Source organism: Phaseolus vulgaris, chromosome 8 (genome assembly GCF_000499845.2).
Source record: "Phaseolus vulgaris cultivar G19833 chromosome 8, P. vulgaris v2.0, whole genome shotgun sequence".
NCBI classification, from domain to species: domain Eukaryota; kingdom Viridiplantae; phylum Streptophyta; class Magnoliopsida; order Fabales; family Fabaceae; genus Phaseolus; species Phaseolus vulgaris.
Window position 1 is genome coordinate 51,035,357 of NC_023752.2, and position 12,865 is coordinate 51,048,221.

Consider the following 12,865-nt stretch of genomic DNA (forward strand, 5'->3'; position numbering starts at 1 on the left):
TAATATAATTAAGTTTATATAAGATTTTTAACGCACTCCATCACATTTACATCTCAAACATGAAGTAGATATAAATGGTATAAAAAGAGCTAAATAACATAATAGTTCCAGAAAAATTGATTAGGATAGGTTTTGAAGGATTTTGATAGCATAATCTTAGTAAGTGAATTTAAGTTTAACATTTATTTATTTATTTTAAATAGTTTTGGGTTTTTAAATTAAAATCTTTGAAGGAACTGTAGTCAAATTTATTTATCAAAAAAGCATCCGTGACTTTGTTTTGATGCAAGGTAAGTTAATAACTCTACATCTATTTCCATGAGCCAGTGGCTTTAACGTCACACGCATATATCCTTTTCATGAAACTTCATTGATCAAAATTTGTAAGAAACCTCTTGTGTTAAAAGGGAGAGTTTTACTTGTAACAAAGTGAACTTTAAATGTAATAATGTCAAGTAGATTTATGGCACCCATGGCGGGGAATCTACATGAAGTAATTTGTGTAAACTGGGAAATGAATATTATTATTGGATGATGTAAACACTCACTCAACATCAATAATATGACAATTTATTTTAAAATATAAAATAATTTGAAAATATTATTATTTTATTAAGTGTCTCAAGGTTTTCTTGTATCTCTTGCATGATAGTGTTGGCTTTTATTTTTCATTTTGCTACAATGCACTAAAACCGATGTAGCCATCGATCAATTATAATGTTCCCTTGGATTCTGCTAGTTGTGTAGAAGTTCAGTTGTCTACGCCTCGTTGAACACGGAAGCACGAAAATGGCTCATTAAAAGGGACAACACTAATGTCCAAAACATAAAGCGACAACACCGACCAACTTTTGTTTTAATTCCTGTTAAATTAATTTCTATTTATAGTTTTTTTCTTAATCAAATTAATAACATCATAAAGTATAGTTACATTTGAGTGCTACCAACCCTATTGGTAGACAATCATTGAAGGGATTGGAAGAAGACGAACTTTAACTAGAATTACACAATATGTAGAAATTTAAATTTACATTTGGAGTTTTATATTTAAGAATAAAAGTTATTTTAAGTAATCTTGATTGTAATATGATTTTTTGATTTTGATTAACTTGATTTGATGCAAAATTATATGGGTAAAAAAACAAAATGGAAATGATTACTTGGCTTTCCATAATGCACGTTGATCCTTACAAAACTGAAAATGAGGGTCCATGCATGCAAGGATTTTGTGGAAATAAATGTATGCCCGTGACCGACCACATCTCATGCACGAGCCATCCAAGGACAAAATATGAAGTGATGTTCATTTATTAATCTCTCCTACAAACTCACCACAAGTCCCTTTCTAAGTTCTAAAGATTCCTGTCCCTTGTCTAATTTTTATCCGTTATATATATATATATATATATATATATATTTATAAAGATGTGAGGTATAGGAAAAGATGGAATAAGATACATAAACTAAATATAATGCTATAGGTTTGATGCATGTTATATAATATTATTGCGTTTTTTTTCCTATATTTGACGTGCATATAATAATAGAATAATGATTACTAAAAATTTATTAAATAAAAATTAATTTTAGATAAAAAAATAATTAATTATTATATTAACTAAATAAAATACTATTTTAGAGATAAAAAAATTATTGGTATCTAAATTAGTTTTTATTATTAGTAAACATCTAATTAACTAATAAGATTTTAGATATCAATTATTTGTATTCTAAAATTCGAAGCTAATTAGACATTTGTTTAGACACTATTTATTAATAATATAAATAATATCAATAAATTTTTAGTATATAAAATAATATCTAATTTAATAATAACTTTTTTTTATAGTGTTTTAGTATCTATATATAACAATACAATAAAATCATGAAATATAAACCAATTTTTATATACCAAAATAATTAGTTGCAATAGTAACTAAATTAGAGACCATTTTAGAAACTAAAAAAAAATGTTTTCTAAATTAGTTTCTATTATTATTAAATAGTTTCTAAATTGGTATCTAATTAGCAACCAAGGATTTTGCTATCAAATTTAGAAACTAAATAATTGGTAGTTAAAACATTGGTTGCTAATTAGATACCAATTTAGAAACTATTTAACAATAATAGAAACTAATTTAGAAACTAATCTTTTTTTTAATTTCTAAAATGGTCTCTAATTTAATTACTATTGCAATTTATTATTTTGGTGTCTAAAAATTGGTTTCTAGATTTTCTTGTAGTGTAATATCAAGTTTCTTCAAGAATAATTTTAAAAGTTATTATTCATTTTAACCTTTCATAAAAAAATAGTATGATTAAAGATTAATTACTAATTAGAATAATTGAATTCAAAAATATTTGTAGACTTTGTTTAGATTAATGAGTAGATTTGAGAGAGTAAAAATAGATGGAGATGACGAGAAAAAGAGTGAAAATTTGAGTTGTTTGACTTACCAAAGAAAGAGTAAAAAATGAATAATTTAATTGATAAAAGGAATATTTCCAACAATATTTATATAATTTTTTTATAAGTAAACACAATATAGTGGTTTTTTAACATAAACTTTAATTTCTTAAATACTATATTAAATTATTTAATATGAGTAATGTGATATTTTAATTACAATATTTTTTTTACTTGGGGAAACTCTACCATCACATCTTTCCGTGAAATGCTTTTGTGGAAAATATAGCTAAAAAAACATTCTACAAATGTTAGCTTTCTAAAATAAACTAAATATAAAAAATATTTTCATAAAATTGGAAAGTTCCATTATACTAAAAGTCTCCCTAAAATAATTTGGCACAAGTTCCATATCATATATATATATATATATATATATATATATATTGGTCCAGAGTGTTCAGAATTCAGCATTCGGTGATTGGATCTCGGTGCATAACATATGCAGGTTAGCTCGGCTTTTGGGTTAGTATATATAGCGGGCTATGTAATTAACCTCCAGCTATATGAGTAAGTTTGTTTTTGTATAATTAGGGTAATCCTTCGCATGTAAGGCCTGGACGTTTAATGAAAGGTAATTATGGATCTAGGGGTGCGCTTAGTGCGTATGGAGTCTAGGTCGAGTAAGTGTTCTCTTTTTAAACCTAAGCCCATGTGTTTTAGGGCACATAGTGGTTAGGTTGCATGTAAAACAGCATAGCACCACAGAAAAGAGGCCTACGCAAACAGACCGAACTCTTGATGTTGGTGCATGAGTTGGTTATTTTGTTATTATTTTATGCATTCCTTGGAGGAAAGATTCCGTTTTGTTGCAGTACTAACAAAGTATGCCCCTGAACATGATATTTTCCTGTTGAGTATGCTTTCATTCGAGATTAGATTCTCGTGATGGAAACATGTTACAAGAGGTAAGCTACAAAAGGGGCTTGAGACCCAAGGTTAAGGTACGTTGTTTCTAAGACTAAAACTTACTACTTTTTAAACTCTTATAAGCCCTGTATTGACTTGATTGTTAGAGTGCAATCAACAGGCAGGGTCCCCTCTGTTTCAACGGAGTCACGTTTCAGTGCAACAAGATGCAGAACAGATTCCAAAAGAGACAGACGGAGCTAGAGCTTGTTACCAAAGTCAACCGGCAAGAGAGTCAACCGATAAGAACATTTGACGCCCACCATGGAGCCCGATAAAACCAAATCCCACCCACAGTTGTGCTCGAGTTTCTAGACGTAATGAGGAATACAAGGTAAGGTCCATTGGGATCTGAAGGGAATGACAACCCCACCATACAACAACTTATGGAAACTGTGAGTGCTCTCTAGGAGGTGATGACAAAATATAAGGTTGAACACAAGAGACTCAAGGTGGAAGCCCGAGGTGATGGCGGAAATAGATGCATCTTGAGCAAACAATGACGAGTTACGCAAGACCAATGAGGAATTGCATAGGAGTCTACAACAGCTTGACAGACGTTCCGCAGGGGAGCAAGGCCCAATTGTCCAATTAAGGGCTCGCCCCAAACCATTTTTGCAGGTGATTATGGACGTTGTCATACCAGCCAATTACATAACACCCAAGATTACTTTCATAGGTGTAGAAGATCCCGAGAGTCACTTTAAAGCGAATGCCGAGATGATCATCGCGGGAGGAACCGACGCCATACATTGCAAGATGTTCATGGGTACACTCACAAACATGCCATTACAGTGGTTTGTTGGCCTTCCTGATTGCCACTTAACCTCCTTCGACTAGTTTTCCGAATTGTTCAGGGAACAATTCATTGTTAACCAAGCTCAACCGCTAGTCCCTTTCGACCTTTTTGGTGTAAAGCAAAGACAAGGAGAACCTTTGAAGGATTCCTTGAACAGGTTTGGGCGTTTACAGTAAGGCTCCAAACCTAGGACGAGGCCTTGATGGTCCACGCCTTTGGACAGAGGGTCATGTCAGGACAGTTCAGCGATTCGATGATTATAAATCCAGCAAGGACGTTTGGGGAGATACGACGACAAGCTGTCACTCACATCGTTGCAGAAGAGCGGCATCTGTAAACCGTGACAGTTGCACCCAGGGCAAGCCAAGCCAAAGAGGGTAGTCGAGCTCAGCCTCTGAGGTCCATGAAGTCGTGACGAAGAAGAGGTTAGACGCACGACGAGCACCCTACACACTCAAAAAGAACCAACCCAGGACGAAGGCGAGGGACGACCTTCCTTTCCAGTCAAAGTTCCGGATAACTTACAAGGAGCTATTGGGTAATGCTAGGGATGGTGGAAATATTGATGTTCCCCCCGAAATCTGACAGGAACTTAGGGTCGCGCAAGGAGGCCTGGTGTGAGTTCCACAAGGGGTTTGGACATGTAGTAGAACATTGTATAACCATGGGTTACCAACTAGCAGGCTTGATAAAAGATAGATTCTTGAAGGAGTATCTAGAAAGGAGCCAGGAAGGGTCGAAGGAAAAGATTACTTTAGCAGACCAAGGACATGAGGTACCCGTCCACGGTGAGCTGAACACCATCTCGAGAGGATTTTCAGGAGGGGGGTGTTCCTCCTCTAAGCGTAAGAAGTATGCGAGAAAGGTGATGATAGTAGAGGTGTGAGGGTCTGACCAGCCAGTCGAGCGCGACTTATGCTTCACCAGTGCTGATTTGGGGGACGTGGTCCCACACGAGGATGATGCAGTAGTGATCTCCGTCATCACCATGGGAAGAAGAGTGCACCGAGTTCTCGTTGACTAGTGGAGCTCAACTGATGTGATGTTTTGGGTAACTTGTAATAACTTGCAGTTGTCACCTGACCAGTTGAGACCATATGATGGTTGCTTGTTTGGCTTTGTTGGAGATCAGGTGGAGGTGCAGGGACATGTGGAGCTGAGGACGACCTTATCAGATGGTGTCTCATCTCGCACGATCAGTATCAGGTATTTAGTGGTTAATGTTGTTTCGACCTATAAATTACTTTTGGGAAGACCCTCTTTGAACAGGTTACGCACGGTGACCTCTACGAGGCACATGAATATGAAGTTACCCTCTTTTGAGGGAGGGGTCATCATCATTAATTCTGACCAAAAGGCGGTAAGGAAGTGTTACAAGAATAGCTTGAAGAACAGAAGGGGAGTGTGTACGGTCACCGTCTAGGCACAAAAGTTAGAGGTGATCACCCGAGCTGAGGTCACCAACGAAAGGCAACTTGGGTCTGCTGGTGAGTTTCAGGAGAAGTTAATCAAGGGGAAGAAGTTCAAGCTCAGCACATCGCTAGGCCAAGAGTTGCAAGACAAGATCATTGACGTAATAGCGAGGCACATGAGTGCTTTTGCATGGTCTTTTGCAAACATGTATGGAATAGATCCTGACTTCCTGTGTCATAAACTCACCATGGATGAAAATGTCAGGCCTGTAATACAGAGGAGGAGGAAACTCAATGAAGAAAGACGTTTAGTCATCAAAGAGGAAACACAAAAGCTCTTGAAAGTTGTTCACATAAGGGAAATCCAGTACCCTGAGTGGCTATCAAACATGGTATGGTGAAGAAGGAAAATGGAAAGTGGAGGATGTGTGTTGACTTTACAGACCTGAATAAGGCTTGTCCCAAAGATTTGTATCCGCTGCCCAACATAGATTCTTTGGTGGACAGTGCTTCAGGTTGCCGACTGTTGAGCTTTCTAGAGACGTTCTCAGGGTACAATCAGACTCGCATGCACCCCCGTGATGAGCAAGACCGCCTTCAAGACGGAGCTCTCCAGCTACTGTTATAAGGTCATGCCTTTTGGGCTGAAGAATGTCGACGCTACCTATCAGAGGTTGAGGGACAGGATTCTCGCCCCATGATAGGGCAAAACATACAAGCATACGTAGACGACATGGTCGTCACCTCGGCAGAAAAAAGATCAACACATTGCTGATTTGGAAAAGCTATTCACCATAATAGTTAAGTATAACTTGAAGCTAAACTGAGAGAATTGTATATTTGGGGTAGAAGGAGGAAAGTTCCTGGGGTTCCTACTCACTTAACAAGGGATAGAAGCGAACCCGAATAAGAGTGCAACAATCATAGGGATGAGGAGCCCTGGCACAGTGAAGGAAGTACAACAACTGACTGGGCATATGGTCGCCTTGTCCAAATTCTTATCAGCAGGAGGAGATAAGGGGTACCCTTACTTCCAATGCTTGAAGAAGAACAACCGTTTCACATGGACCCACGAGTGTGAGGATGCGTTCCTCAAATTGAAGGAGTACTTGGTTAGCCCACCAATCCTATGTAAGTCGCTACCAGGTACCCCCTCGCCTTTATTTTGCAGTTACAGATCGGGCAATCAGCTCGGTCATCGTGCAAGAGCAAGATTACGTTTAAAGGCCTATTTACTTCGGGAGCAAGGTGCTACAAGGTTCGGAGGTACGATATCAAGTCATCGAGAAGGTAGCCTTGGCAGTGGTATTTGCAGCTTGGTGGTTGCGCCTCTATTTCCCGAGTTTCACTGTTATTGTAATAATCGATCTCCCAATCTTCAAAGTCCTCCAGAAGCCCGTTATAGCAGGTCGGATGGTGCGCTGGGTAGTCAAGCTATCTGAGTTCGACGTATTATACGAACCCATGGGGCCTATCAAGGGCCAGGTATATGCTGATTTCGTGGTAGAGCTATCCTCAGAAGCCACCCAGGTAGACGATGGTGATTTTTAGTGGGTCCTCTTGGTGGATGGATCTTCCAACCAGCAAGGTAGTGACGCTAGGATCATTCTAGAGGGACCTAACGAATTGTTGATCGAGCAGACCCTGAGATTTTCCTTCAAGGCCAGCAATAACCAAGCTAAATATGAAGCCTTGGTAGCTGAGATGTTGCTGGCCAAAGAGCTGGGCGCTCGAAACTTGTTGGTAAAAAGTGACTTGTTGTTGGTGATCGAACAAGTCACAGGTGAGTATCAAGCCAAAGATCCACAAATGGCCTCGTACTTGAGGTATGTTACACTGTTGAAGGAAGTTTTCCCCGTGTTCGAGCTGGTGGTTGTCCCAAGGGAGCAGAATGCCCGAGCTGGATAAGTGGGGATCAGTGTATCTGTATCATGGTAGAGCTCCATAAGGGAATTTGTGGAAGCCACGTTAGAGGGAGAGCTCTCTCCTTGAAGGTCGTTCGAGCTGGGTATTATTGGCCAACTATGAGGGAGGACTGCATGAGATATGCACAAGGATGCGAGTAGTGTCAGAAGCATGTTGATTGGCATCACGCACCCCTCGAGGAGTTGCGTTCAATACATAGCCCATGGCCTTTCCATACTTGGGGAATAGACATCTTGGGTCCTTTCCCTTTGGCAATTCGTCAGATGAAGTATCTCGTGGTGGCTATTGAGTACTTCACCAAGTGGATAAAAGTTGAACTAGTTGCACAGATAACCACCCACAAGGTTCAACACTTTGTGTGGAGAAACATTGTCTGCCATTTTAGGATCCCAAGGCACCTGGTGTCTGATAATGGTACCCATTTTGCAAGCCAGGAGTTATGCAAGTTGTGCGCGGAGCTCGGGATCAAACAGGTGTTTGCCTCTGTGGAGCATCCTTAGACGAATGGTTAGGTTGAGTCTGCCAATAGAGTATTGCTCAGAGGTTTGAAGAGGAGGTTGGAGAAAGCTAAGGGGACTTGGTCAGAAGAGGTACCTCGAACCTTGTGGGCTTACCATACCACTCCTCAGTCCACCAAAAAGGAAACGCCCTTCAGTTTGGTATATGGGTCGGACGCCATGATACCCGTAGAGATCCAGGAAAGCTCATCTTGGTTCCAGAACTTCGTGATAGAAGAATCTAGCAAAGGGAAGAAGGTAAACCTAGACCTACTCGACGAGGTGCGAGAACAAGCACATATCAAAGCTAAAGCTTTAAAGAGAAGGGTGGAACTGAAGCAGAGTCCAAGTTGAAACCTTGACAGTTTCAAGTTGCCGACTTAGTAATGCGAAAGGCTCATCCTTACCAGCTGGATAGTAAGTGTTCTCCCAAATGGTCTGGCTCATTCTGCGTGGTGGAGGTGCTCAGAAACAGAGCCTACAAGCTCGAAACTTTGAAGGGTGGAGCTATACCTCGAACGTGGAATGGTGCAAACCTCAAATTTTATTTCAGTTGAAATATTTTGTCAATGTTTGGAATAAGTAAGGGGACACTATTTTTCCCTTGCGAGGGTTTTTTAATGAGGTCGCCCAATGAAAAATTGTTCTTGAAAGATGAGTTATCAGAATTATTTGTTGGCACACGATAAGGCGACTTGGCCGGTGAATTATCTGCAAAAGCACCATGTGTGTATAATTAGTCATGAAATTGTTAAACGAGGCAACCTATCACCCTGGTAAGATTCCTGACCCGGGTGTCTCGAAGCTCGTACAATTCAGATGGGGAAACCTCTTCTCAGTAAGATTTTGAGTTCAGGTACCCTGAATTGGTTTATGATATTTTGACGACTGAGGTCAGGTAAGCCAACCTACCTCAATATCAAAGAGTTGACTCGGTGTGTAAGCCAACACCCAAGTCAGATACTCTAAAGCGAAAGAAATATTTTCTTGGTAAGATTCCAAGATTAGGCGTCTCGAAGCCTGTATAATTTAGACGGGGAAGCCTCTTCTCAGTAAGATTTTGAGTCCAGGCACCCAGAATTGGCTCGAGACTATTCGGCAGAGTGTAGGTAAGTCGACTTGCCTCAACATCAAAGAGTTGACTTGGTGTGTAAGCCAACACCCAAGTCAGATACTCTAAGTGGAAGAGTTGACTCGGTAAGACTTTGAGTTCAGGCGCCCTGAGCGCGTATTATGGGGGAAGACGACCTTGTCTCAGTAAGATTCTGAGTTCAGGTGTCTAGCTAGGGAGATGACCTGTCTTGGTAAGACTCTAAGTTTAGCACCCTAAGTATCCACCATAAGGAAATACACTCTCTTCTCAGTAAGATTTTGAGTCCAAATGTACTAAACCACAATTAGCTATAATTAAGAGTGTGTAGCTAAAGGTATAAAAGGCAACCCGCCTCGGCGCTGGTGAAACAATCCGAGCTCGGGCGCTCTGTGGAAAAGAGTCAAGATTAACCCTGTAGGGTAGTAATGCACTACGAAGGTGCTAAGAGTAGACTTGGTGTGTAGCCAACACCCAAGTCAGATACTCCAAGCTAATAAAATCATGCAAGAGCAGACTCACGTAGGAGCTAATACCCCAATCAGATGCTCTGAACGAAAGTAAGAATATTTAAAAGATGACTTAATGCGTGAGCCAACGCCCAAGTCGGGCAAGCAAGTCATTCTTAAAGAATTGAGCTCTGAAAGCGGATGTCCTCTACGCATGGAGGTCCTATTTAGCAAGGTCAAGGTATGTGATCCTTGTTGAAATAGTCAAATAATGGTCAAATGAGTTAAGAGGATATGAGTCCTCAACACGTTGTCTATTCTAGAGTATTTTGGTTGGTGTATTACACTTGTTATAGTCTTGATAGTTTTTATACTAGTGTCCAATAATAAGTTCATGCTCGTTGTGTATCATTAAGACAAGTAGTCAGTTATATAGCTTGGTACGCTAGTCGTGGTTCATCATGTTAAAGGGCTAGCTAAGTGATGGAAAGACATTTGCACACATGTTTAAAATAGTTAGTAAGTTAAATTGTTCCAAGTGTTACAACATGTGAAAGGATGGGCAAGGCACGCTATTCCTCCACAAGTTGGCCATTGACCACGATCTTGCCCGGGCCAAGTTCTAAGAAGTCTAAAGTTGGATGGAGACCCAAGGCTTGCTCCACAGCCACCTCGAATCCCATAAGGAAAGCCTGAGCGACATCCTTCTTGCAAGCCTCGACCTTCTGGGTGAATTCTTCATTTTGACTGGCCAGTTCTTCCTTTAGTTTTGCATTTTTAGCCAAGAGTCTCTCCTTCTCCTCGACACTAGTTTTGGCCAAGTTGGTTAGGCGTTGCTCCATATCTTGTTTGGAAGACTGAGAGGATTGAAGTTCCTTCTGTAGCCTTTCCATTTCTTTGTGCAACTTTGAGACCTCTTGGGATAGCGCATCCTCTGCTTTCGCTTTCTCTTTCAGTCTTGCAGTGGCTAAGCACCCAGTTGCAAGATCTTGGCCAATCTGCCTCATGGCTTCGCGAAGCAAGTGGTTGTCATCACGAACCATGACTTCATAATAGAAGTTGTTACAGTCATTCATGAATGCCATTTTTTCTTTCTCTCGAATGCATCCGGATTTGGTTGTATCCAGAATATGCATCTAAAAAACTTAAGATAGTATGACCGGTTACTTCGTCGATGAGTCGGTCAATGCACGGTAAAGGATAATAATCCTTAGGACAAGCTTTGTTAAGGTCTTTATAGTCAGTACTCATCCTCCACTTACCATTTGATTTCTTCACCATGACCATATTGGCCAACCATGTTGTGTAATGCGTTTTTTTAATGTAGTAGACTTTTACCAACTTCTCAGCCTCTTGTCGTGCGACTGCACGTTTTTCTTCGCCCATCTTACGTTTTCTCTAGGCCATTGGCTTGGCCTCTTTATAAATAGAGACAAGGTGTGTGATGATATTTGGGCTCACCTCAGGCTTGTCAGCAGCTGTCCAAGCAAACAAATCATTTTTATCAATCAAAGTTTGGCTTACCAACTTGCTATCGTCCGATTTCAAAGATGTTCCAATGTGCGTCTTATGTTCACCATCTCGACGTCAAGCCGACAGTCAAGATCGACGAGTGCTACCATGTGTTCTCTCGTTCTTCTTTCTCGGGAGCATTCCTCAGTCGGTTCCCTATATAAGGAAGACCTTCCCCTCCTTTCTCGAGATCGCCCCTCCAGTGAGGCTCAGTACAACCGTTTGGTCGGTTCGACCTTCAAGCTCACGACATAACATTTGCGGCTATCTTTTGATCCATATGGACTATGACGATATCACCAACTGTTGACGAAAACTTCACGGCTAGGTGGGGAGTGAATACTTTTGCCTGTAGACCATTTATGGATGACTGTCTGAGTAGTATATTATAAGAGGTATTTTCATTAACCAATAAATACTTGATTTTTATAGTTTTACAAAGGTATCCCACTTCCTCGAACGTAGTACATAGGTCAATGAATCCCCTGATCTCTACTCGTTCGCCTGAAAATCCAACAATTTGTTCATCGTAAGGTTGGATTTCTCACTCTGGAATCCTCATTTTCTTAAAGGACTTCCAATGCAGGATGTCCACCGAGCTACCCTGATCCACCAAAACCTTGGTAATTTTGAACTTGTTTATTTCCACATTTATTACCATGGGATCGTCCTGAGCCGGGTCGATTGCGGTGAAATCGTCGTCGATGAAATTTATCGGGGGCATCCTTGGTTAATTCTGGGTGGTCGCAGAATGGATCGACTGGATGGCCCGAAGGTGCTTCTTCCTAGTAGAATTGGAGCATCCGCCTCCACCAATCAGCTATTGTGTTTACTTCTCGTTCGGGGTTCCCGAGTGGGATCGGGCCAACTATAGTATTGATAACCTCTTGGACCCCGCGTATGGTTTGATCGCTCCTCCCAAGAATTTCACTTCATGATTGTGTCCTTCGTATTGGGCTCTTACTCCTTCTGCATTTCGCTGGGCGCTGGTTGTCATGACGTGAATCTTCTCGTCCTCTTCGATCGTAGTGTTCTTTTCAGCCTCTAGGTGGGTACGTTTCCCTTTGCGGAGATCAGTACGAGTTGGTGTCAGTCTTAATGAATTTGTGCAGGTGGCCAACTTGGATGAGTCCTTTTATCCTATCTTTTAGTGCTTAGCAGCCTTTGGTAGTATGGCCTAATTACGATGGTACTGACATTGTTTAGATGTATCAACGTTCCTTGGAATTTGCAACTGCTTTAGGGTCGAGATAAACTCGGCTTGTAGTGCCTCATCCAAAATTCTTCCCCTTGGAATAGTTAGTGGGGTGTAACTAAGAAATCGGGGTCCTCGATTTTCTTTGAAACGGTCGGATCAACCCGATGTAGGTCGATTCCCTTTGTCCTTATCTTTCCCCTTATCTGCTCCTTCAGACCGAATGCTTTTGTGATACCCCAATTCATCCATATTCTTAGTTGGTCTCTTGATTAAGCTTTCGGTGAACCAGCCTGGTCGGATGGATGAAACTAGGTGATGCATGGCTATTTCCGGAATCAGGTTTCTAATGCCCATGCAAACTTTACTAAACCTGTCCATAAATGCCCACAAAGATTCTACCTTTTCTTGCTTCACATTAAGGAGAGACATGAATGAGGTGTGATGCAATCGACTTGTTGCATACTGCATGGTGAACTTAGCCGTCAAGAATTTAAAGCTTCTGACAAAGTTAGGAGGGAGTTGGGTGAACCAACCGAGTGGTACCTCTTGGACAGAGGTGGGGATGACCTTACACCATAATGCCTTGTTGATTGTGTAAAGGGTCAT

At 40.5% G+C, this 12,865-nt stretch overlaps 1 protein-coding gene across 1 annotated transcript; it reads right to left on the reverse strand.

The window, feature by feature from the left end:
- Positions 1-12,415: 12,415 nt before the first annotated feature.
- On the reverse strand, positions 12,416-12,865 carry LOC137825316 (uncharacterized). Its single transcript, XM_068630989.1, has one exon. It carries the CDS (start codon positions 12,863-12,865, stop codon positions 12,416-12,418), a length of 450 nt encoding a protein of 149 aa, XP_068487090.1.